Below are 24,665 nucleotides of genomic sequence, written 5' to 3'. Positions count from 1 at the left end.
TTGGTATATCTCTCTCGAACTCTGCTAGAAGCTTGCCAATTTTATTCATGTTTTCAAAGAAGCAACTTTAATTTTTTGTTAATCACATTCATTACATCTTTGTAGTTGATTAATTTCCACACTGACACTTATCTTTAAATTTATTCCATTGTTCTTTTTCTAATTTCTTAAGTTGCGTGACGAGCTCATTAATTTTCATCTTCTCATATTAATAAGCATTTCGATCTGCGTTTCTGTGGTGTTACCTTTCTCACTGCATGCTATAAGCCTTGGTACATTGTATTTTCATTATGGTCTGGTTCCAAATATGTATAAATTTTTCTTTTTTTTGAATCCATAAAGATTTTAGAAGCACACCTCCACATGAACAAGACTGGTGGTATCATATTACCTGACTTCAAACTATACTACAGAGCAACAATAATCAAAACAGCATGGTATTGGCAGAAACACACACACACACACACACACACACACACATACCCCAACAGAACAGAACTGAGAGCCCAGAAATAAACCCACATGCATATGTGCAAATAATTTTTGACAAAGGAACCAAAAACACGCAATGGAGAAAAGCAAATCTCTTCAATAGATGGTGCTGAGGAAAATGGAAAGCCACACGCACAAGAATGAAACTAGACCATAGTTTGTCCCCTTGTAGAAAGATTAATTCAAAATGGATCAAAATGGATAGATCTGAAACAATAAATTCCAGAGGAGAAAACATAGATACTAGACTTATGGACCTTGCTCTTAGAGAATATTTTATGATTTGACCCCAAAGGCAAGGGAAGTATAGGCAAAAATAAATGAATGGAACCATATCAAGCTAAAAAGTTTCTACACAGCAAAAGAAACCAACAGAGAAACAAAAGGCCACCAACTGAATGGGAGATGATATTTGCAAACAACAGCTCTGACAAGTGATTAATATCCAAAATATATAAAGAACTCATACAACTCAACATCCAACAATAAACTACCCATTAAAAAATGGGCAGAGGACCTGAACAGACACTTCTCCCAAGAAGACATACCAATGGCCAACAGATGTATGACAACATGCTCTTCTTCACTAGCTATTAGGGAAATTCAAACCAAAACTCCAGTGAGATACCACCTCATACCTGTTAGAATGTCTATTACCAACAAGACAAGTAATATCAAGTGTTGGAAAGGTTGTGGAGAAAAAGGAACCCTCATCCACTGCTGGTGGGAAGGCAAACTGGTACAGCCACTCTGGAAAGCAGTGTGGCAGTTCCTCAAAAAATTAATAGAGTTAGCTACCACATGACCCAGCTGTCCCTCTTCTGGGCATCTACCTGAAAAACTTGAAAACATTTATTTGCAAAGATACATGTACCCCTATGTTCATTACAGCCCTATTCACGGTGGCCCAGACATGGACACAACCAAAGTGTCCTTTGATAGAGGACTGGATAAAGAAAATATGGTGCATATATACTGTGGAATACTACTCAGCCATAAGAAAAGATAACATACTGCCATTTGTGACAATATGGATGGACCTTGAGAATATTATGCTAAGTGAAGTAAGTCATTCAGAAAAAGCTAAGAACCATATGATGTCACTCATAGGTGGGACACGAAACTGAAGCTCACAGTCACAGACGACTGTATGGTGGTTCCCAGAGGAGAGGGGGTGGAGGTTGGTGGGGGGCGGGGTAAATGGGGCCAAAGAGATGGTGAAGGAGGATGATTAGACTCTGGGTGGCAGGCACACGATGGAATATACAGATCGTGAATCATAGAAATGTGCACTTGAAACCTATACAATCTTATTAACCAATGTGACCCCACTAAATTTAATAAAAAATAAGTAAATGTGAGAATGTGACTCTCACACTGACCTCTGAGCAAGGTTACCTTTCATGTCATTTCAAAAATATTAATATGACAAAAATCTTCCAGTGGGACTTATTCTATTTCTCTCTCTTTTAAAGAGAAATGTTACATTAGGGACTCCAGAAGAAAACTTCTAAAATTTTTGGATAGAGACTTCAAGATGTGGCGGGTTCAATTCTACTTGGCTGCTGGCTCCTTATTCTAGAACATCAGTGTTCTGAATCATGTATGCTCATCATTCATTCGGAGCTGGTTAGGTTAATTAGACACAATGTGGGCAGATAGAATGACATCCTATACCTTGAGCAATAGAAACAGAGGAGAACGAGGGGGGACTAGAAGGATCCCAATAGATTTTTGTCCAAAAAGACTGGATGGTACTGACCAAAAGGGGGAACAAAGTCAGAAGAAAAGATTGCAGCGAGTTCCTGGGTAGTGTGGTTGGTGGGGAGCCGTGAAGCGGTAGCACCCAAGGACTGTAAACATTTTCTGTCCCCGTGTGGAGGGAAGACCAAAGCAGCTCCCAGTCTGGAAGGGACGACAGAGAGCCGTTTCCAGAAACATGTCACAGAACACCCACTCCATGGGGCGATCTGAGAAAAAAGAAGGGTCTCACTTGTGGAAAACACTAGCTTAAACAAATTCATTTCCTCACTGCAGGCCTTTTCGGAGCCTTGGAAGTTTCGTGTGCACTATAAACTCCCAAGCATGGGATGCAGAGTGCAGGGTTCCCCCATCTGCTTGTTTACAGAAGCCCCCCCTGACCCCCCACCCCTGGCAACACACTTTTTTAAAAAAAATTCTCCCCCCACCTCCCTTGGGGATTTCTTAGGACTGACTGGCACTTCACACTTCACCCTTTCCTGCGTTCTGGGAGGGGAAATGCCAGGCACAGAAGTAGTTCTCTTCCTGTAGCTCTTTCGCTGGTGCCCCCAAGCTGTGTCGGATGTGTGCTTCTAAGATTACTTGAGAGCTAAATGAATATATTCTATTTAAATCAAAATTCACAAAGGCAAGTGATTTTCTTAAAATCCCCAAACTTCTATTCCCACGATTCTCAGCTATCCAAATGAATCCATAAGCGCGTTCATGAGAGGAAATTGCAGCTATTTTATATATTTTTAAAAATCAACGCTCACTTATCAGATTATAAAATGAATCACAGCGCCACATCTAGTCTCCTGGACTGTAAGCTATTTGCCGCCAGGTTCCCAGTAGCCCCCTCGCTGCTGGCCAGCGAGGAGCTGGGCCTTCCCCGCTGCCCAATCAAAGGCGCCGTTGTCCCTCCTGGAGGTCCTGGAGGTCTTTTGGAATTCCTCGAAGGTGGCCTCTTTCTCTCGGGAGACCTGCGCCATCCTCTCCTCTTTTTTCCGAATGGCTTCCTTGATGCCCTCAATGTGGCACTTTTCCTCCTTCTCTGCTTTCAGCTTCAGGATGTGGTGGTTCTTCTCCCGCAGGAGGTTGAGCTCTCGGAGGTGCTGCGCTTTGTCGCTGACGCTCTTGTGCACGTGGCCCCTGGCCTGCTGGATCCTCTGGTTCCCCAGCTCCACCAGCAGCTGCTTGCGCACCTTCCTCTGCTCCTCCAGCTCTTCCGCACGCAACTTGACCTGCTGGTACTGCTCCTCATCCTTCCGGGCTTTGTCCCTCAGCTCCCGGTGACGCTCCTTCATCAGGCTCCGGTGGATCTCTTGGGACCGGTGGGAACTCTGTTCCAGGGACAGCTTCCGCAGGAGCTCCTCAGCCTTGGCCTGGCAGTCCATGAGCACCTTCCGGGCCTGGTAATTGACTAGGGAGCTGAGATTGGCTTCCCGGGCCTTCTTCTGGTCCTCGGTGGTGGGCAGCTGCTTCTTGCCACGGGCCTGCTCCAGCCTCTTCTGCACCTCCAGGCTGTCCTGTCCCGGCTGGTCCTGCAGCGTCTCCCCTTGCTCCTGCCGGCTCTGCACCTGGCCCTGCTTGCAGAGCTTGGCCTCAGGGCGGGCCCTCTCTAGCTTGTCCTGGCGCTGGATCTCTCGGTCCTCTGATAGCGCCTTCCGCTGGTTCTCCTGCTGGACCACGTTCTTGGCTTGGCTGTCCCGCAGCCGTGAGATGCGCTGCTCCCTGCTTGGGCGTGTCTTGCGCTGCTCCTTCTCCAGCTGCCACTGGGCCCGGCTCTGCCGCAGGAGCAGCTTGCGCTCCCTCTCCAGGGTCATCTGGACCTTCTGGTCTGAGCGCTTGAGCTCCTCCCAGGCCACCGCCGCCTGCTGCTGCAGCTCCCGCATCCTCTGAGCCTTCTTGAGCCGGATCAGCACCAGGGCCACAATCTTCTGGTCCCGGGAAGACACGACGGCCTCTTCCAGCGTGTTCTGGAGTATCTGAGTGTGCTGGCTCTTCAGCTCCTTGCTGGAGAGGGACGGCTGGGAGTGCTGGCTGGTTAATGACCCCATGCGGTCACTGCTGTCCCTCTTCGGGGTGTACACGCAAGCGGACAGCATCCTGAACTCTTGGGAGGGCGCAGAAGACTTCTCCGAGGGAACTGATGAAAGGGACCAGTGATCTAGACCTCCGCGGACTGGCGCTGCCCACGGATCTCCCCTCGGCCGCTTTTCTGCCCCGAAAGTTCCTCCTAGGGGGGCGTAAGCGCCCTCGGGGATTGGAGGGGGAGAATCTCCCTGGGCTGGACGGTAGTGCTGGCAGAGCTGGGCCTGATGCGGCCAGGCCGTACTGTGCTGGCTTCCCCGCACGGATTGGGGCTGGGTCCTTGGCTCCCGCCAGGCATCTTTAACGCGCCAGCTGCGGGGCCTGTGCTTCCCGGCGCGTTCCAGGGGCCTCCTGGTCACGTCGCTCAGGCTGCGACTTTCCCTCGATGAGTCCCGGGACCGATGCCGGCGAGGCCGTGGGGTGGGCGAGCAGCATGGGGGAGGCCAGGGAGCCGCAGTCTCGCTCTCCTCGTCCGGAGACCCGGCCCAGGAGCCGCGCGCCGGCTGGGTCTGGTGCCTGGGCCCGCGCAGCGGTGCGGAGGACACGCGCTCTTTGCTGGGCCGCGGGGGCTCCCAGAGGTCCCGATAGGGCCGCGCGGAGAATTGGCGGACGCCCTCCATGCTCCCTCCCCGCGCGCCCAGCGTCTGAACCAGGATCCCGGGGCCTCCAGGGGGCGCTGCCGAGACCCGCTCTGCCCTCGGATGCGGGGGTGAGCGTTGGGGTGCTTGTGACACTGAGCCACTTCACAATGCTCCCGGCGCGTCACCCGCTCCCGCCGCCCTAGAACCCCTGGGGAGCAGGGGTCAGGAGGCTGAGGGAGGGTTCAGGGGGTAGGGGGACTGTGTAGGAAATCGGGGCGGGGCGGGGGACTTTAAGGCCGTGGGTGCTTAATGAACCGCCACCAGTATTTTAGGCAGGAACTTGATCTTGCGTCTGCACACCTTAAAACAGCGGGCTTCTGAAAGAATCTGGGCGAAGGCATCACGTTCAGAAGGAAGGTGGGGAAAAGGGCCAGGGGCATTGGCAGGGAGGGGTGGGTGAGGAGTTCTCTGAGTAATCCTCAGGTGACGTTAGGGTCACCCACCCCACCTCTGCGCACTTCCACACAGCATGCAAATTAGGTGGCGGTGGACGCACATTAACACAATGTTCCACACTTTTGACGTTTCTAACTACCTATTATGTTCTGTTTACCTTTTTAAACTTTAGAACAGGAAACAGATTAGTTCCTTTCCCCCCCTCTAATGGCAATTGCTGATTTTGTAAAAACAGGAATATCGTGTGCACATTTCTGAAACTGCATCAGCGAACACCGGGCTGAAACCATATTTACCGTTTTTTTTCCTTTTCCTCCAATTTTGTGGGATTACTTCCTTGCTGAGGCACCCTGGGCTAATGGGAAAAGCCTTAGATTTGAATCTCCTCTGTTCCCTTTCCACCTGTGTGGTCTTGGGCACATTATCTACCGTTTCTGGCCCTCAAGTTCAGGAAAGGTGGAACTCAGGGCTGTTTGGAGAGACAGATGAAATTATGTATCAAGAGCTTAGCAGCTTAATGCGTTTAACAAATATAATTTTGATTATATTTGATTAAAAATTGTAAGGTTTAACATCTAGGTTTCCAACAGTTTGTACAGATTCCTAGCTTATGAAAAGAAGGATGGAATCAAGGTAGTCCTGAAACAGTTTGGGTAAAGGGTAGCTAGCATGCCCAGGAGGGCTGATCCCCACTCTGCCGTGTTCCTCCTGTGGATCTTGGCTAAGTCCCTTCCCCTCTCTGGGGTGCAATGAGGAAACAGTTCTGATGACATTCTCCAAAAAGGGTCACTCCTTAAAGAAGAAAAGTGAGTATTTGCTCACCCCAGTCCTCTTTACTCATCCCTCTTGGGGTGTCACTGTAACCCCAGCTAGACGGGACCAGTAGAACTGACGATGTTTCCTTAGGACAAATCTGAGCCTGTCCATGCTAACTGATCTCCTCTAAGGTCACTGGGTCAATGGTGGGAGTGTTGACTTCAAATGCACTTCTCTTTCCAGGAAGGACATCGTGCTGTCTCTCAGGAATGCACTTTGAATTGACTTGTGTGTTATGGATCAGATGTTTGTTCCCTGCCAAGTTCATATGTTGAAACCTTCCCCTCAATATGTTGACATTTGGAGGTGGGGCCTTTGATAGGTAGTTAGATATAAATGAGTTCATGATGGGATTCGTGTCCTTATAGGAAGAAGGAGGCACCGGAGCTTCCTCTGTCTGCCACACGAGGACACAGCCAGAAGGCGGCTGTCTCTAAGCCAGTAAGCGGGCCCTCACCAGAACTCCATGTGCCTGCACCTTGATCTTGGACTTCCTAGTCTCTAGGCTGTAAGAAACAAATATCTGTTGTTTAAGCTGCCCGTCCCATGGTGTTTTGTTACAGCAGCCCGGGCTGCCTAAGATGACGTGCTTTTAAGGAAATTATTATCAGATGTGCACCAAAAAGCCATGGTGGCCATGTCCTTGAACCAGGGGGTAGCACAGAGTCACTGATCCCTCCCCAGGGGCCCCCTCTGCCTGGTGGGACCTCCTGTGCTGTCTGCAGAACCTCTATAGCTGAGGATGAGTTGTTTCTGCCATTGAGTACCACTCACACACCATTGTTAGAGAAGTTATTTTGTGACTGTAACTTTTACGAGGAGGCAACTTTAAAAAAATTAAATCAAATTTGAAATGAAATCATTGAACTTTAAGTTAGGAACTACCTGGCCGTGAACTGAGTTGCGCTGTTACCTGAGGGTCATATGTCTAGGTTAAAACTTGGTGAAACATTTTGCACACCCAAATGTGGCTCTGGCCACTGTCACGGAGAAGCAGCCCTGGGGGCGGTGGTGGGGGGGAGCACATCTGAGAGTAGAAGTAGGTAAGCATGACGTCCAAACTATGGCATCAGAGGGGCAGAGGACTGAGCCCAAACCCTGGAGAGAGAGTAGAGTGGGAGGACAGCTGTTTCGGGAAAAAGTGGACACCAGGAAGGGGGGCTGGACCTAGTTTCCGTAGGGCCTAAGGAACACAGGCTTCCCACTGAGTAGCGGGGTTCTGGCTGTTCCAGAGAGTTCCGGGATTCCTTGCAGCCGCCAGGGGCCCAAAGAGGGTGGGGCTGGAGGATGTTAGGGCAGGTTTTGAGGCTTCTGTCTCTGTCACTCTGTCACCAGAGTAGTCAGATGTTATCTGTTTTATATCCTGGGGCTTCTAGAGACATCTCATCGAAAGCATTTGGGGTTCTGCTTATTAAAAAGTGGAAATCCACTATGTGAACAATGAGAGGTCAAAAAAAGTCTCGGAACCAAAAGAGTGACCTGATTTGGTCTATGCTTTAGAAAGCTCACCCTGGCAGAGGTGTGGAGGATGAATTGGGGCGTAAGGGGAGGGAAATTGAGAGAGTGGGCCAGTTAGGGGTTTGGTTCAGTAAACTGAGCCAGCAAGCAGGAAGTATAAACCGAGACAATGGCAGGGGGACAGGAAGGTGTAGATTCAAGGGACAGTTCAAAGGTCAAAGGACTGTGACCTGCAGGTGAATTGGATCTGGGGAAAGAGGGCTTCTAACTTGGGTGCCTGGGCAGATGGTGGGTGGCTGTGACAAGAGGTTTCAGCCTAGGAGACATTGAAGACAGTGATCTCGGAAGTCAGCTGAACGAAGCTGTAATGACAAGCTGACCCCTCACAGAACAGCCAACAGAACGTCTGGAAGAGACTGACAAACTGGGAAGAGACCCTTTTCCTCTGAGGGACCAGGTGAGCAGGAATGGTCTCCTCACCTGCATCATTAGTGTCTGATGAAGACCCCTGGGAGGGTGATGAGCTGGGAAGCCACCATCACCTCTTCTGGGAGGGAGATGAAAGAGATGTTTTTTCAAATGTTATGCTGCCAAGCAGTCCCTTGATACTAAGAACAATCAGCCTCCTTTTAATTTGGCAGAGAAATCCTCTGTGCACTTCACTGGAGGCCTGGGAATCGGGGCCTTCTGCCAGACGGAGACCTGGGACTCTTCTCCTCTCTTGGAAAACATGGCGAAATGCACCCTGCTTCCACCGTTCGGATTAACCTCTGGAACAGAAATGAGCTCTGGGTCCTTGCTCAGAACGACTGCCCGTGACTGCGGCGACTTCCACTTCTGTCTCTCTGCAAAGCTCGCAGCTGCAGGGTGGGTCAGAGAGCTGCCGTGTCCAGCGGCCATACACGGGGATGAACCCTTGAACGCAGGTCCAATCGGCATGTGCTGTAAGTATAAAGGGCACGCTGGATTTCCAAACTTACTAAGGAAAAAAAAGAAAATGTTTCAGCACATTTTTTACATTGGTTATGTGTGGAGATGGTACTTTGAATGCAAGGGGCTCAATAAAATAAATTATCAACATTAGCTTCACATGTTGCTTGTTTTAATGGTGCTACTGGTAAACTTCAAGTCACATGTGTATGTGACTTATGTCATGGTGTGTTTCCATTGGCTTGCACTGCGGCAGGTAACTGAGGGGTTGTGACAGCTTTCAGCATCTAGGTGTTTTTTATTTCACGTAAATGTATTGCTTTGAAATCGTCCTTTTCTAAGACGATTATATTTGGGTCAGAAGGCTTTTTATTTCTCAGGGCCTGGGTGGTAGGGTAAATGATCGATTTTTGAAATTCAGCTTTACAGTCGAGTTTCGTGGGGATTCAGTGCTTTCATGCCCCACTTTTACTTCTTCCGTACTACCCAGGAAGATGGACGCTGCCAAGTAACAGTGTCTGAGAAGACAGAACAGAACAGGGCCCCTTCTCCTGATGCCTGTGAGCGACAGGGACTCCTCAAAAGTAACAGACCCACAGAACAGTAAAAAAAAAAAAAAATCCTATGTAAACACTCTGGGCAGTAAATGAAAAACGTATGTTAATACAGAGCTAAGGATGAAAATGGTAGATTATAAGCTTCTTTTTTAGAAAAGCAGAAAATAGGGGGGGATAAGAGCCTGGGAAATATGAAAGTTAAGTTCCCATGGAAACCATCATTTACCCACAATGCAAATATTCCATGTGCATGACAGCCCCTGTGTGTCAAAACGGTGGCTGACACACTCGGAGCACGTGGAGGAGCGTTGCTCCAAGTGCTTTGTATGTGACCCCCATCACAAGAAGGCAAAGTGGGGATTGTCCTTTCCGGAGGGTCAGGGAGGGAATCCCCAGATCAAATGGGCAGTGGAGCCAGGATGGAATCCCGCCTCACTCACCCCAGCCTCTCCATGCATGGTCTTGGGAGCTAGCGTTGCAAATAATTCCAGCCAGACAAAAATCGTGTGTGGACTGCGGAGCAGGAGAGGATCCAGAGTATTTCTAGTGTGGTTGCATCTTAAGACTCCGGTGTTTTTCCACCTTTGTAACCTTAATGCCATTCAGGTCTGGAGGTGGTAATTAACCGCTTCTTTGGAAGAAAGGAAGGACTCAAAACAAGTGCTTTCAGAGCTGAAGGTGAGCTCACTTCTACCAGGAGATAGCCAGATGCGATTACGGGATCACTCGACAGTGACAGAGAAACACCAAACTGCGCAATGAAGTTGGTGGTTTTTTGAAATTTTATCACAAGTAGTTTGTAATGTTAAACATAAGAAGAAGGTTCCCAATGGAAACTTGAGAAAACGATTGCACTGAATAGTTGATCTCCTTTGGAGTTATTTCTTCATCATTCACAACATAACATAGATATTAGATTTTTTTTTAGAAGAAGGTGTTTTGCTGAAACTTAAAAAAAAGTGTGAGTTTTTAGAAGTTCTGTGTTTTTTTTTTTTTTTTTTTTTTTTTCTGTTCTGCTACAATTGAGTCTGGAGTCTTTAACATCCAAGGAGATTTGTTTTTCGGGAAGGTGCCAGAGAGGGGAGACAGGTCCACAACGGTCTGGTGACGGAGGGTGTGCAGTGACCGCTGGCTCCGCGTGCGCAGTGACGCAGGGTGGCCGTGGCTCTTCCGCTGGTGTGTCAGCAGGGTGAGCGCCCTCAGCCCACTCAAATTCCAGCCTCCACAGGCTTAACATACTGTGGAAAGATTTTCAGTGGGCATCTCAGAGCGTTCTTTTCACTCAAAGCCACCCCCACAGGGGGCTGGAGGAGGAGCTTGGCAACCGTGGGCGTCTGTGTCTGTGACCACATGGGATGGTGCTCTGTCTTCAAGGCTCGACCTAAGGGAAGAAGACTTCTCTGACCCCGCACCGGGTGAAATCCTCCACTGTCCGCTCACAGCGCCCGTGGCGCACCAGGCTCTCTCCTTGGTGGTATGGGGGCGGTGCAGGGCTCCAGTGGGTGTGGGGGGGGGCTATGTGAAGATTTGAAATGAACATTCTATATATGGAGTATGAGAAAATTACATACCAGGCGGTGAAGTAAAATGCAGGGTCTGGCACAAATAACGCTCCTTTTTTATTACAAAATCATAAGCATGTAATTCTGTAACATAACAATATCACTCTCAAGCATACCCTAGGACATTTTAGGTGAAATGTTCAAATTAAAACTATGAATTATTACACCCCTATTATTGCCCTACTAACCACACTCGAGCAGGGGTTCCTTCTGCTGGACCCTGTATATCTCTTACCCCAAGTTGCATAAAAAAGTTGTTTCTCTAGTAGTGTTCCTTTATAGTGGAGAAGGCCAAAACTGATATCCCAGAAGCCAGATCTATTGGCCTCTTCTCAGCCTCGTCTTCATTTCTCTGTCCTGTTTGGCATTGAGGTCCACTTTCTATTGGAATTTATTTCTCCTCCCCTCCCCTCCCCTCTCCTCTCCTCTTCCCTTCACTCTTCTCAGAGCTACTTGCACAAATAGAGGTCCAGGTGTTCCCTGACCAGCATGGCTCAGTTGGTTGGGGTGTCGTCCTGTACACCAAAAGGTTGGGGGTTCGATTCCCAATCAGGGCACATGGCTGGGTTGCAGGTTCGGTCCCCAGTCTGGGAGCATATGGGAGGCAACCAGTTGATGTCTTTCTCTCACACTGATGTTCCTCTCTCCCTCTCTCTCTCTCTCTTCCCCTTCCTCTCTCTCTAAAATCAACAAACTTTTAAAAATTATACCTATCTAAAAAAAAAGAACTCCAGGACTGTAGGGATATAGGTAGTCGGCTTCGAAGTTGCCTTGTGCACCCACGATTTGTTTCCCTTGCCCCCTCCTCTCACAGTGAACAGGACTCAGCTGTGTAACCAGTAGGGTTCTGAAGAAATAGCCGATGTGACTCCTGAGGCTGGGTCAGAGGAGGCATGGCGGCCTCCGCCTTTCTCTCTTGGACCCCCCACCCTAGGGGGAGCTGGCTGCCATGGGATGAAGACGGTCACCTTAGACGGAGATCCTCCAGCCCAAGGAAGTCTTCAGATGTCTGAAGCCTGGCAGACGACTTGCCTCAACCTCAGGAGCTGCCCAGCCAAAGCCACCCAGCTAAGCCACCCCAGGGTCTCGATTTACAGAAGCCAGGAGACCGGCGATGTTGCTGACTTAAGATGCTGAGCTTTGGGGTGACCTGTCAGGCTTCAGCAGATGAGGGAAGGGGTATGCTCTTTAGATGGTATGTTCCCAGACCCCACCCCAGGCCTACTGATTGGGTTCTGCGCAGAGGGGCTGGGAAGCTGTGTGAATATCTTTGTTCTTCCTTCTTTTTACTGACTGGCCTTCCTCTCCCCACCCCCTTCCTTTTCTTACAGTGCAGTGCCCCAAATTTCTGTCCAGGGCCTCTTCCCTTTTCCCTGTGCACTCCCCAGGCAAGCGCATCTATTCTGTGACTTTAAGGGACAGCCTCGGGTGATGCATGGGCCCACTTTTCCCGCTCTGACCCCTCTGCAAAATACCTAAGTTTCAATTTCCAAATGCCTGCTGGATATTCCCAGATGGATTTCCCTCCAGCTACTCAAATTCAACATCCCATTCATAACTATCATCATAAAATGTCTTTTTCAATTGTGTTCCCTATTTTTATTAACAATTTACAGCTTGGTCTCCTAGACTCGGAATCTTGATATCATCTCTGCATCCTGTTTTTTTTCCCCTCCCCCTCAAGTCATCCTGGTCTCTGAGATCTGACAACCCCCCCTCTTCAGAGCCTCCCCTGGCCCCTGTATTACTTAGGATTGAAAACCATGTGCGTGATCCACAGATACTCTGAGCTCCGTTGATTTGATGGCTATCAGAAAAGCTTTACAAAATTTGCTGAGAAAGTAAATGAAATAAATATTCAAATTGTGAAGGTCAGTCATAGGACCTTGGAAACGTGGGAGAGTCCCCAACTAACACTCCAGAGCCCTGACGTACAGGCTTTACGCAGGAACGGACTCGTGTTAGTCAAAATTGTAAAGTGATTCTGTGCAGAACTGCCACCTCTAATCTTACAAAGCAAAAATAAATCTAAATAAAAATGCTGAGTTTGATTTAGCTACCAGAAGTTAATCTGTCCTGAAAGAATTTGTTGAAATTAATCCCAGTATAAGTGGACCCAGTAAAGCGGACCCCGTAATTTCCAGACTACCATCGGTTTGTGAGATTTGGGGGAAGCCGGGAGAGACAAGGGATGCTTTGGTGGCGGTATCAGAAACACGGTATATTAATAGCAGCAAACTGCTCCAGAATGATGGGGTGCCTCTGGTTCTGAAGTGCTGCCTGCCCCTATCACCTCGTTTGCACACTTCCCTTAACTGCTCTGGCTGGACCGCGGGCGGCCAGAGCCAGTGGGAAATTCAGAACCTCACCCGCTACGGGGCGAGCGCGGGGCACCGGAAACGGCACAGAGACATCACCCAAGGGGCGAGCTCGCTCCGCTGGGGGCTGGGAGAACGAACACCCTAGATCCCCTTGGGTTCCCATTGCTGTCCCCAGAGAGGCCCCGTTCCCGCAGCGAAATCTCTGCAGCAGCAGCACAGATCGCTCTACGCCGGACCACCCGAGAGCGCAGCGGGGCGGAGGGGCGGAGGGACGGAGGGACGGGTGCATCCCCACGACCGGCTAAAGAGTCCTCACGCAGGACGCCAGCGGTTTGCAGAAAGTCCAATAGCTAAGGAGTTGGGGAGGCGGACGAGTGTCCTTCGGCGTCCGAGGGGACAGCAGAACCTCGGCTCTGGGGTGGGGGGGAGGGCTACAGTCAACAACGCTGGAAAATAGACTGTAGCATCGGCCGCACCCGCCACCCTCCTCCCCACGCACTGGCTGGTGAGGGTCAGGGCACAGGGACCAGCCCGGCCGCACACTCGCGTCCCGTGGTTTGGCGCCACGGCCGCGGCAGCAGCCTAAAGCAGAGCGCTCTCCCACGCTGCGCCGCGGGCGCTGGGGGCACTAGACTCCGCATGGAGGCCGCAGCGGGCACCCGGCTGTCGCTCAGCCCAGGCTGGGATCGCGGTCCTGCGCCAGGGAGGGGTCGCCCCGGCCCGCGCGTGTGGGAGGGAGGTCGCCAGCACTTCGCGCCCCGACAGGTGCAAGCGCGCAGGCTTCCGATTGGTCGCGGAGGCGGCGGCCCCTTCCCACTCCCCGCCGGCTCCGGTTCCCTTCCCTGGCGGCCGCCGCGCGCCTCCGCTCCGCCCCTGCCACCTCCCTCCTTCCGCGCCGCCGCCGCCGCGCGCTCCCGAGCTCAGGTAGCGGGAGCGCGGGCGCCTCCTCGGGGGCGCGCGGCCGGGCTGCGGTCCTCCCCCAACACCCCGCACCCAGCGGCTCCCGGAGCCAGGGGAGGGAGAGCGCGGGCGGGGGGAGCCGGAGCCCCGCCGCCGAGGCTTCCAGTCTCTCTGGCTCGCGCAGCGGCGGCAGCAGAGGTCGCGCACAGATGCGGGTGAGACTGGCGGGGGGAGGCGGCGGAGGAGGGAAGGAAGCTGCTTGCATGAGACCCACAGGTAAGACCCAGAGCCCCTGAAGGGGCTTTGCATCCCGGGGAGGCGCGCGCAGGCCCGGGAGGGGGAGTTGGTGCCCGGTTCTGCCCCCCCGGGGAAGGATTTTTTTTTGACGGCGCAGGGCAATTTCATTGGGGACCGGGCAATGGGACTCCTCCTCATCCTGGGGTAAACCAGAGAAGTATCCTGGGGGATCGGGTGCCACATGTGAGATTCCTAAGAGTGACCTGTCTAGGCCCAGGAAAAAGTGCTTTTTCGGCCCGGAGACACTGGAAGGCTTTAGACTTTCCCCTCATGGTCACAGCCGCTGGATCCCGGGGACCGGCGCAGAGCCAACGTGCGCTACCCCCGGCCCTCCCTCCCCTCCTCCATCCCTTCCCGCACGCGCAGCATCCCGCCGCGGCTGTTACTCAGTGTACCCGCGCTGGGGGGATCTCGCCGTGGGAAAGGGGGTGGGTGAGGCCCGGGGATAGAGCCTAGAGCTGGGGAAGCCGAGCTCCAACCCCCGCCCCCCATCCCGGAGTCCCATGGCTGAGGAGCGGAAGCGTGGCCCCCGGAGCCTAGGCAGCCAGGGGTATTGTCGTGTTCGTTCCTGGTTGCAGACTCTTGCAAGCCGGATGCCCTCTGTGGATGAAAGATGTATTATGGAATGAACCCGAGCCATGGAGATGGATTTCTAGAACAGCAGCAGCAGCAGCAGCAGCAGCCTCAGTCCCCCCAGAGACTCTTGGCCGTGATCCTGTGGTTTCAGCTGGCCCTGTGCTTCGGCCCTGCACAGCTCACAGGCGGTGAGTGACTCTGCTGTGACCAGGGGGACCACGACGGCAGGGAGGGGGAGGCTGGCTGGCAGGACAGCCCTGCCACTCCCCCGTGCACCCAGTCTTCTGGGGTACCCGAGAACCGGAGGAGCCCCTGTGTCCTAGCCTAAGACCATCCTTTTTCTAAGCTGCTGGAGTTCCCTCAAAATTCCTCTGGAGCCTGCACAGCTTCTCACCCCCGTCTTCTGTCTGGAGCTTCCCATCAGCTGCCTAGCCTGGCTTCTCTGAAGGAAAGACAATAAGGCTAGCCTATTATCTCACTTTGGCAGAGAGAGAGAGAGAGAGAGAGAGAGAGAGAGAGATAGAGAGAGATTGATTTGCGGATCATGTGGACCCCTGGTCTATGCCCTCCGCAGACACAGGGTAGGTTTCAGTTGCAAGAGCCCCCTTTGTGAATGCGCAGGGTCTGAGAACAAGGCCGGCCAGCTGCAGGACAGGTTTACTTGAAAGTTAACTTTCTCTTTCCTTGGGAGGTGGCATGTGCAGGCATGTCGGTGCGTGTTGGGGGTGGGGAGGGGATCCAGAGGTTTTTTTTCAGATGCGTTTCTGGAGGATTGCTTGGCTTTTCCAGGCCTGAGTTACAGGGGGAGCCAAGTCCAGTGCTTTTGTATGAAGTGGAAGTTGGCTGGGGTGCAGGTTAACCTCAGACCCCATGGGCGACTACCCTGTAACATACTCAGCTTGGGGGGAGAGGGGGAGATCAAGGTCCCGCCTGCATTTCAGAGCCTAAGAATGTCTCTGCCTCCCCTGTCCACCGCTGCCCATCACTACTGTCCTTTCCATGTTTTCTGTGAGAGCTTGCTGATGTGTCCATGTTGACAAGACAGAACCACGTTCCAGAGCTGAGATACCGTTCATATAGAAATAAGTTATGATTGGTGGAAAAACAGGTATTGATTGATATGCATAAACCATTTTAGTGCATTAAGATATTGCTGTTTCGGAGAATTCCAAGGTGAAGATGGAAAAAAAAATGAATGAAAAATTAGCAAAAGTGGGGGAGGGTAATACCAAGTTGGGACTTCAGCACAGAGCCGTCAGTAACTCAGGCCTCCCCCTTAGGGATGGAAAAGGCACCTGGCAGAATTGTGAGAAGACACTTGCTTTGGAGGGGGGTCCTGTTTTGGGTTTTGGTTTCATTCCCCCCCCCCCCCAAGACGTATCTTCTTTGGTGCTCTTATTTTTATGGAACTGTAAGACAGGTTCCCTCTTCAGAGAGGGCAAAGTCAAATACAATGCCAAGACAGCACCTGTGTGGGGCTCTGGTCAGAGCCTCTGCCGGGCCCTGGACGTTAGCTGCACAGGTGGGCAGGGCGGCACTGAGCAGGGATGACTCATTTCCTTCCCCCTTCTCTCCTCTTGCCTTCCGTCTAGCTTCCATTCCCCCAAACCAGGTCCACATGGTCTCCCCTCCTGTTGGTGTTTTCTCCGTGGAGGTAACAGATTAATCAGTGGCCATCCACATACATTCTGAGGGTCATTATTGGAGGTGTGAGGTCTGGGCACAGCCCAAACTTGGAGGCTCTGTTCTTGGTTCTGCCACTTGCTCCGGGATCTCAGGGCGCAGCGCAGCCCCCTCAGTCTCACATTAGTCACCCACCAACACGTCTTGGATGATTCTTCCGAGGGGAGGCGATGTCAGGCAAAAAGATCCAGAGCCTTGAGGACGAAGCTGGGAAGAAGGGTTGCCTGTCCCCTCTCAGTGTTAGAGGTCTCCCTTTTCAGGTACTCAAACGGTTTCATCTTGAACTCCCTCAGACCTAGGGTCTGATTTCTGGAAGAACACTTATTATTTCAGAATTCCTTTGCGAATAAACAGTTTGGGTGGGGAAGGGTGGTAGGAATGTTCTGTGGAGTTCACTGTTCAAAGATGTCTTTCTTAGGGAAGAAACCCAGATGGTGGGGGTCCAGGATGGGAATAGAAGGAAATTCACCTTAGTTCTCGATCTGTGCTTCTAAAATTTGACTGTACATAGGAATCAGCTTGGGATGTTGCTAAAAGGCAGATTCTGGTTTAGCTGGTGGGGGCTGGGGCCTGAGAGTCTGCATTTCCAACCAGCTCACAAGTGCTGTCCTTGTGCCTGGTCCAAGGACCACACTTTGTTAGGAGCTCGGTAGACCAAAGCCAAGGTGTTCCTTAAAATAAGTCAGTCCGACATGAGAGTTTGGCCATCCCTCTTCGGCACCCAGATGCAGATGGGTTGGGAGGGGGCAGGTGTTCCCCAGAATCTAATCTTCAGGTGATACACAGAGCTGAAAGTCAGCCTTCCGAGAGTGCTTGCTTCTACTTTATTGACAATAAAAGGTGCATATTTAATAGACGCTGCTCTGAAATGTGGATTTTCATTTTTGATTGCTTTCAATGGAAAAGGAACGCCACAATAGCAAGCTCTAATAGCCTCAGCTGGGAGGAGAAAAGCATGTGCCCGATACAAGTATGACAGAAAAAACCTGAACTAGAAAGGGAGAAATTGAGAAAATGATCAGATGAAGAAAAGAGGGGGAAAAGGACTCTTATCAAAGATGAAATGCTTTGTCCTCCAATGCCAGAGATTCAGTTCAGTTCTTTGAGCCCTGGGGGAGCTTTCAGGAGCCTGGATTGGCCTCAGGTGACAATGGGGTGGCTCTTCCCAGGTTGTCTTTTGTAAATTAGGAAAAACAGCCTTCACTTGGGGCCACTAAGACCAAATACCCTGAGAGAACTAACAATCAGGTTGATTGGGAGACACAGGTCCCTGCTGTTTCCAGAATCCGCGTGGAGCCTGGCTTGGCTGATTCTCTCTTCCTCCATCTCAGTCCCTGTTTGCAGAGGTGATATTTGGGGGAGTTTGGGCATAGGGGAAAAAAAGTAAGAGTTTGCTCTATAGACGGGTCCTTGAAGATGGGCTTTTTAGCGCATCCCTATGTTCTCAGGGACCCAGGCCCAGCGCTGCTCCCTGAGAGCTTTGGGGCCTTTGAAAGCCCCATGAAATGCGGATAATGCTGCCTAACTTGCGGGGTGGGTGGGAGGGATAAAAATCCCGTAGGTGCTCTCTCTGTAAATGCCGAGAGTGGTGGTAAGGAGGGGCCGAGACAACGCTGTAGTGACCTGGGCTTTTGCTTCGCTCCCTCAAGGCGTATCGAGTGCCTGTCCCCACTCTTCCAAGCACAGAGGTTTCTGATATTCCTTTTACCTGGAAGAACCTTTCTTTATTTTTTGCCCAATGAACAAACGTCTCTTCAAGACCCACCACAAATGCCCTAATCTGTTTAATAACAGATCCCTGGTCACTGAATTCTCCCCTCACCTGGGCTCCCACTGCGCTGGGTATAACCCTCCTTCCTAGCGTTGTCTCATCCACCAGACCATGAGCCCCCCAAAGGCCAGGAACCTGCTTTCCTTCATTTTTGTGTCCCAGGCACCCAGGACAGTGTTGGACACGTAGAAGGTGCTCAGTGCTGGTTGACAGCAAGAAAAAAGTCCCCAAATTACTGCCACGCCATTTAGAAAGGAATGAACATGGGTGGTGACAAAGTGCAAGAGTGTCGTGGCACTTGAGGCCACTTCATGTGGCTGGAGGAAAAGTTAGGAAAGGCTCCCGAGAAGAGGCCGTGCTTAGGATGAGCTCTGAGGTAGAGGGCGGTGGTTGGAGCACCTCAAAGGTTTCACTTAAAAAAAAAGAATTTTACTCACTTTTCAATTACAGTTGCCACACAATATTATGTCAGTTTCAGGGGTACAACCTAGTGCTGAGACATTTGTGTACCTTACAAAGCGGTCACCCTGATAAGCCTGGTACCCATCTGACACCATGCATAGTTATGGCAGTATCATTGACTGTATACCCTGTGCTGTACTTGACATTGCCCATGGTTATTTTTATAACTAGCAATTTGTACTTCTCAGCCCCTTTCCCTTTTCCACCCAGCCCCTCCAACTCCGCTCCCATCTGGTGACCACCAATTTGTTCTCTGTATCTATGAGTTTGTTTCTGTTTTGCTTGTTTATGTTGTTTTTTAGATTCCACATATAAGTGAAATGTGGTATTTGTCTTTCTCTGTCTGCCTTACTTCATTTGTTTAGCATAATACCCTCAAGGTCCATCAAAAAGGTTGCCTTTGAAGTAACAATTGGAGAAGATGGTCCATAAGAGTTGCTTACTCTGCTGTCCAGGGTTTGATGGTATGAGCCTAAGATGCTAAGTTCTAGGGGAAATTTTGGCCCAATTTCCTCTCCTTTAAGAAAAAGAATCCTGTGCTACTCTAAGACAGAAGAAATTACCCACTCAAAAAGAAAAACAGATAGAAATAATTAAGTGAGTTGCTCATACACTAGAGTTGAAAGTGCATGTAAAATAGCTTTTTAATTGAGAGGATTGTAATTGCTTTATTAATTTTAAACAAGGTAAACTGGGGACATTAGAGAAGTACAAGACGATTCTTGACGTTTTTTGGGACTGACAGTGAACTTGGGCGCACTGTGGTGGAGAAGCCTCTGTTGCTCCTATTGCCCGACTCCAGAGTGAAGGCACGGTCAGGCCCCAGGGGGGCAGGGGCTGCGGCCCACACACGTGTGAACCTGTGGAATGAAGCCTAGTCCCCAGACCTTGATTCTTAGAAGTGGGAGGGGTTGCAGAGCTCCGTAAACTTGATCAAGGATCATTTCATCCTTATCCCATTAAGCTGAGCTCTTCAAGAGAGGATGAGTAAGGTTTGTTTTGGGGAATAAAGGTTTGACCTGGCTGTCTCATGTTTCTGTTTGACATTGGTGACTTTAATCTCCTGGAATTACCCGTGTGGGCGCCAGGCTACACAATGAGGGCCACTCATGGGCTATATTCCCTTTTCTCCAAGTAACAAAATCCAAAAATACCTTATTTCTTTGGTCTGATTGGATTTATCAAAGGTATAAGTGATTGAATTGGGAGAACCAGTAACAGGGAGGTTCTTTTAAGAAAGAGACGAAATCCATTCTTGCAGTGGATTCTATAAAATCTGTGCGTGTACAACTTTGGTGCAATCTAGCTGGTTCCCAAATTCAGATTCTCAGTATGTAGGACCTCCCTGAACGCTTAACCGCAGAAGATTCTAATTCTCTCCAGGCAAGAAACAACAGGCCCTGCTTGGTCAGTGGACATCTGATAGGTTTGGAGGATTAATCCTGTGTCAGGCTCTCGATTATTCTATTAGACTGCTTCTGTTAACTCTGAGTCTCAGTGTTAGAATCCCATCCAAGGATGCATTCTAACAGCTTCTTTTGGGGGATGCATCTGCAAATTTAAGCCATAGGATGACAGCAGATACCCAATGGCTGACTGGAGCCACCTCTGTGTTTAAATTATACACAGACAGAATGGGGAAATAGGCTTTTTAGAGGCCTGTAGTTCCTTCGGTATAGAACAATCCAGTTCTGAATTGCTACGTGGCCTTTCAAGGGTGTGCCCTGATTTTTCCCTTTGGCAGTGGGGGTACCTTTTTTTTTTTTTTTGCTGTTGCCTTTCTGTTTACACCATTGTTTTGTAGGTGGGAGCTGCTCCTTTGTTTGTTATAATGACTTAGAGTAAGATGTATTTTAGTTGCTTGAGGCAAAGAGCCAGAGAGGTGTAGTCATGTCCAGTAGGAAGTACACGTGGCCCCAACTGGCTGCGTGGTCGTACCCTAACTTCTGCCTCGGTTTTATCCTCACCATCTGTGAAATGGGAAGAACGTTGCACTGCCTGCCTCGCATGGTGGTTGCGAGAATCAAACACGTGAAGAGGGGAAAGTGTAGTAAGTTGAGGTACCAACATCGTCACCCACGAACTGGTAGGGAACGCTTGCTCTTTTCACCGTGCTGGGGAAGCTTACCAACAGCTTCCTTTGCCCTGGAAGGATATAACACGACAAAGGCATCGTGAGGCCCCATGGAACAGGCTGAGATGGATGTGCGGGATTGAGATCATTAGGTGGTCACCGATCCTTGGTCCCCGTAGCCCCGTAGGACTCTCTGTCTTGACATGGTATCATAGGTCCTGCAGCGGCCTACGAGGGTGACATCTGAGCTGAGTCTTTTTCATCCCCGTGTTTAAATCATTCTTCCTTTTCAGTTGTAGTTGACATATTGATACATTGTTCTATTAGCGTCAGGTGTTCACCCCAGTGACTAGATGTTCCATAACTTACGGAGTGATCATCCCGATAAATCCTGCCCCCATCTGGCACCATACACAGGTATTAGCGTATTATCGACCACACTCCCCATGCTGCACTTTGCATCCCCAGGACTGTTCCGTAACAGCCAGTCTGTACTTCTCAATCCCTTCACCTTTTTCACCCACCCCCCTAACCTCCCTCCCTTAGTCCTGAGTGAGAAAATCATTTTCCAGGCAGAGCAGGTGGGGAGAGGTGCTTTTGTCAGGAGAGAGGAGAGCATAAGCGGAGGTTCAGAATGAGCAAGGATGAGTACTGGAGACCAGGACTAGCTCAGTGCAGCCTTAGAAAAGGGCAAAGACTTTGGGACGAGAAGAGACAGGACGGGCCGGTGGGACTCACATGGTGGCTACGCACCGGGCCCAGGTGTGTGAAGGTTACACTGCACTCGGCCGGGAGCCTACAAAACGGTCTGCAGGGGTCTGGCATCATGGGACCTTCCTTTTGGAAAAGAATTTTTTAGCACCGTGGAAGATGGAGGCGAGATTGAGAGGCCCTTACTCATTAGTGATTTCATTGGGCGTCCACCTGGACTAAGTGGGGGGTCCAGGAACAAAAACCAAAGCCCCGCCCTTGGGGAACTTAGATTCTACTGGGGGCCAGGTAGGAAACTCTTGCGTTGGCCCGGGAGGGACATGACCGGGGTGGGGGTTAACAGAGAGGAGTAAATGCACATTAAAAGGAGGCCAGAGCTGGACAGCTGGCGGGATGAGGGGCTGGAGGAAGCGCGGGTGGAGGAAGAGTGGTTCGAGGAGCCCCGGCAGTGGTCACTTGGAGGGAGGCCAATGAGTTCCTTTTGAAGGAGGAGACTTGCATGGCCTGTAGGACATTCATTCGGGCACCGTTGTCCTGGAGACAGATTGGTGTGCCCTCTACATAGAGGGGTTGCTGGGGCTACAGGTGGGTGGGGCTTTCCCAGGAAGAGAGGTACAATGAGTCAAGGAGAGGGTTTGGGGGTGAAGCTCAGGAAACGCACACGTTTAAACATGGGGAAGAGAAGCCAGTCAGGAGGACGGGCCATTGTGCTGATAATCAATCAGTACTGGCAAAAATACGACGACAAGAGAAGTTGATCCTGGCTGTCCTTTGCCCATTCTGATTTGGGGGCGGGAGATTCATTCTTCCATTATTATTAGGGTGGTGTGAGTACTTTGAGCTCAGGATACCCACATCAACTGGACCCAGAGGAGAGCAAGGCCAGGAAGGGGCAAGGCTGCGGCTGGGAGGGTGGTGGATCTGCATAGAGGTGTTTGAGACTTGACTGAGAAGAGTCAGAATCTTGTCCAGCCTTCATTGGGAGAACTGGAGTTCATGGGAGGCTTCGGGTATTTCCCTTCTGGGGATGTTGAGCAGAGGGGACCCTGGGCAAGAGCCGTAATGACGGTGGCTGGAGGGCTTCCTCCCTGCTGTGGCCCCTTCCACACGCCTGGGGCGCTGGGACGTCGTAGGGGCTCACTGCTTCCCGTGCCTGTCCTTCCTGCACAGGCCTTTGGCAGCCCTGCCGTCCAGCCCTTCAAAGATTCATCTTCTCGAGCTGTCGGTGATTCTTCAAAGGCGCAATTGTCAGAGAGTGATCCCTCTGTCCCCCTCCCCCCACCCCGTGACTAGCTCTGTCACCTCTGCAGCAAGTCACTTAACCTCTCCAAGCTTTGGTTTCTCCATCTGAAAATCAGGAGTAACAGGGCTGTTCCTCTGCACTTCCCAGGGGGCGGGATGTGCGCGGGTGGAGGAGGCAGGGTCAGGAGACCAGGCGTTTGATAAATACAAAACAACTGTGATTGCAGGTCTGGAAGGACACCTGTCTCCACGCGGCACCTGGGGCCATTTTTGCCCTTTGCTTCCCTAAGTCAGCAGGGAGGCTCAGGAATGCCCTGCGCAGCGGGCGAACGCCTCCCCACGTACAGGTCCCCACCCGTGAAAGCTCATTTTGTGTGGACAGGATGTCAGGCAGCCGGAGGGGCCCTTCTGCTGCAAAATGGGATGTGCCAATCTGTGCTCCGTCCCTGCTCCCCGGTGTGTTCGGTGAATAGTCTTGTCTGGGGATGGAGAAGATGCTTGTGCAGTGAAGAGGGACCTCTCAATATCTGCTGGCCCAAGCCCAGTCAGTACCTTTTGTGGGCTCACAGAAGCCTTGGGGTCGGGTGCGGGGTGGAGAAACTGAACATGTGAGGCAGGCGAGCGATTCATTACAGGTGCTTCAGAGGGCCAATGAGGGAGTCGGGTGCTCTGTGTCCCTCTATGCCTCCCCCTTACCCTGCGTGGCTTTTTTGCTGCTGGGAGCATCTGGGCACAGTGGGCCAGCATCTTCAGCCCCAGATAGGATGGTGGGATGAATGGAGGAGCCGCATTTAGATCTGGAGCATCACTAAGTGCTTTATCCAGGTTGGGTACCTCCCTTCACCTCCAGCTGCCGGCTGTCTCTAATTCTTGGAATCTCTTTATAGCTCTGCAGGTGGGATGCCGCTTTTGGGACTCTGTGGGCTGGAGATCTTGGGATTCCTCATCTTTGGCTGGGATGCCTGGCATTCCTCTGTCTGTGTTCTGGCCTCCGAGCCCTTTAGGGAAGCAGCCTGCCAGCCAGCTCAGGGCACCCCACTGCAGCCTCTTTTGGGCCCCTGTCTTCCAGTTCTTTGCCACATGTGGGCTCCTGGAATATCGGGGTCTGATTTGGGGAAGGGGTCCTTAAAATAAGACCTGATCATCAGGCTTTGAGTGAACAGAAGAGGTTCTTGCATGGTTTTGTGAGGTAGCTGGACATTCCACCCCCGCCACCCCAGTCTGCCTCTGCAGACTTCATTTACATAGTAATGAGGGTGCAGAGATTCTGCCCTTTGTCATTGCCAGATGAAGGAGGACCCAATTCTCTGGGGGGCTCCCTAAACACACAGAGGATCTAAAACTGGGCATGAACCTGCCCTGTCTCTGTAGCAGTGGCCTTTGTGCCTTGGGTGAATCACGGCCCCGTTCAAGGGCAGATTCCCGTGAATCTGCTGTTAAGATTGTTCTCTCTCAGTTTCCTGCTTGCAGCATGGTTACCAGCGGCTTTCATCCACAGCAGAGCTGGTGACTGGTCTCTACCTCCACTTTGCGACATGGCTTGTGTTCATCTCACCTCCTACGTGCCTTGGCCTTCTAATAGTTGGCATTTTCTCTGGTACCTGCTGTGTTGATGTTGCTGCTAAACTGGGTCATGTTCTTGGTGATGTAGCAGAAGCTGACTTCCACGGAAATGCAAGAGGTTGTACCGAGCGCGTTTCTCGTGGGGCCTTCGATTTACATTCAAGCTCTACGTTTCCAGCGCTGTTCCTGGGTTAAGATGGGCACACACAGTTGTTCTCCTACAGCGGAAGGGCCAGGTGGCCACACGTTCACTACGAGTTCCAGAACCTGCCGCACTAAGGATGGTCTGTTGACCTAGAAAGACAGGGGCAGGGGGCAAAATTCAAATCACACCTGCTGCACCTACTCCTTCGCTTGGCCCTAAGGTGCTGGGTGGGTC

At 51.0% G+C, this 24,665-nt stretch overlaps 2 protein-coding genes across 2 annotated transcripts in view; one reads left to right on the top strand and one right to left on the bottom strand.

Annotated features, from left to right (window-relative positions):
- Positions 1-3,062: 3,062 nt before the first annotated feature.
- On the bottom strand, positions 3,063-4,946 carry CCDC185 (coiled-coil domain containing 185). The gene has a single exon (XM_024575981.2). It carries the CDS (start codon positions 4,944-4,946, stop codon positions 3,063-3,065), a length of 1,884 nt encoding a protein of 627 aa, XP_024431749.2.
- An 8,970-nt stretch (positions 4,947-13,916) lies between these two features.
- The window catches only part of SUSD4 (sushi domain containing 4), an 87,138-nt gene continuing 76,389 nt past the window's right edge, over positions 13,917-24,665 (top strand). Inside the window, exons 1-2 of the mRNA XM_024576128.4 lie at positions 13,917-14,183; positions 14,783-14,968. Coding sequence (XP_024431896.2) covers positions 14,818-14,968 — 151 coding nt within the window. The 5' untranslated portion in view covers positions 13,917-14,183; positions 14,783-14,817. The remainder of the gene's footprint in view (positions 14,184-14,782; positions 14,969-24,665) is intronic.

This window comes from Desmodus rotundus, chromosome 10 (assembly GCF_022682495.2).
Source record: "Desmodus rotundus isolate HL8 chromosome 10, HLdesRot8A.1, whole genome shotgun sequence".
NCBI classification, from domain to species: Eukaryota; Metazoa; Chordata; class Mammalia; order Chiroptera; family Phyllostomidae; genus Desmodus; species Desmodus rotundus.
This window is presented reverse-complemented; position numbering and strand designations above follow the sequence as displayed.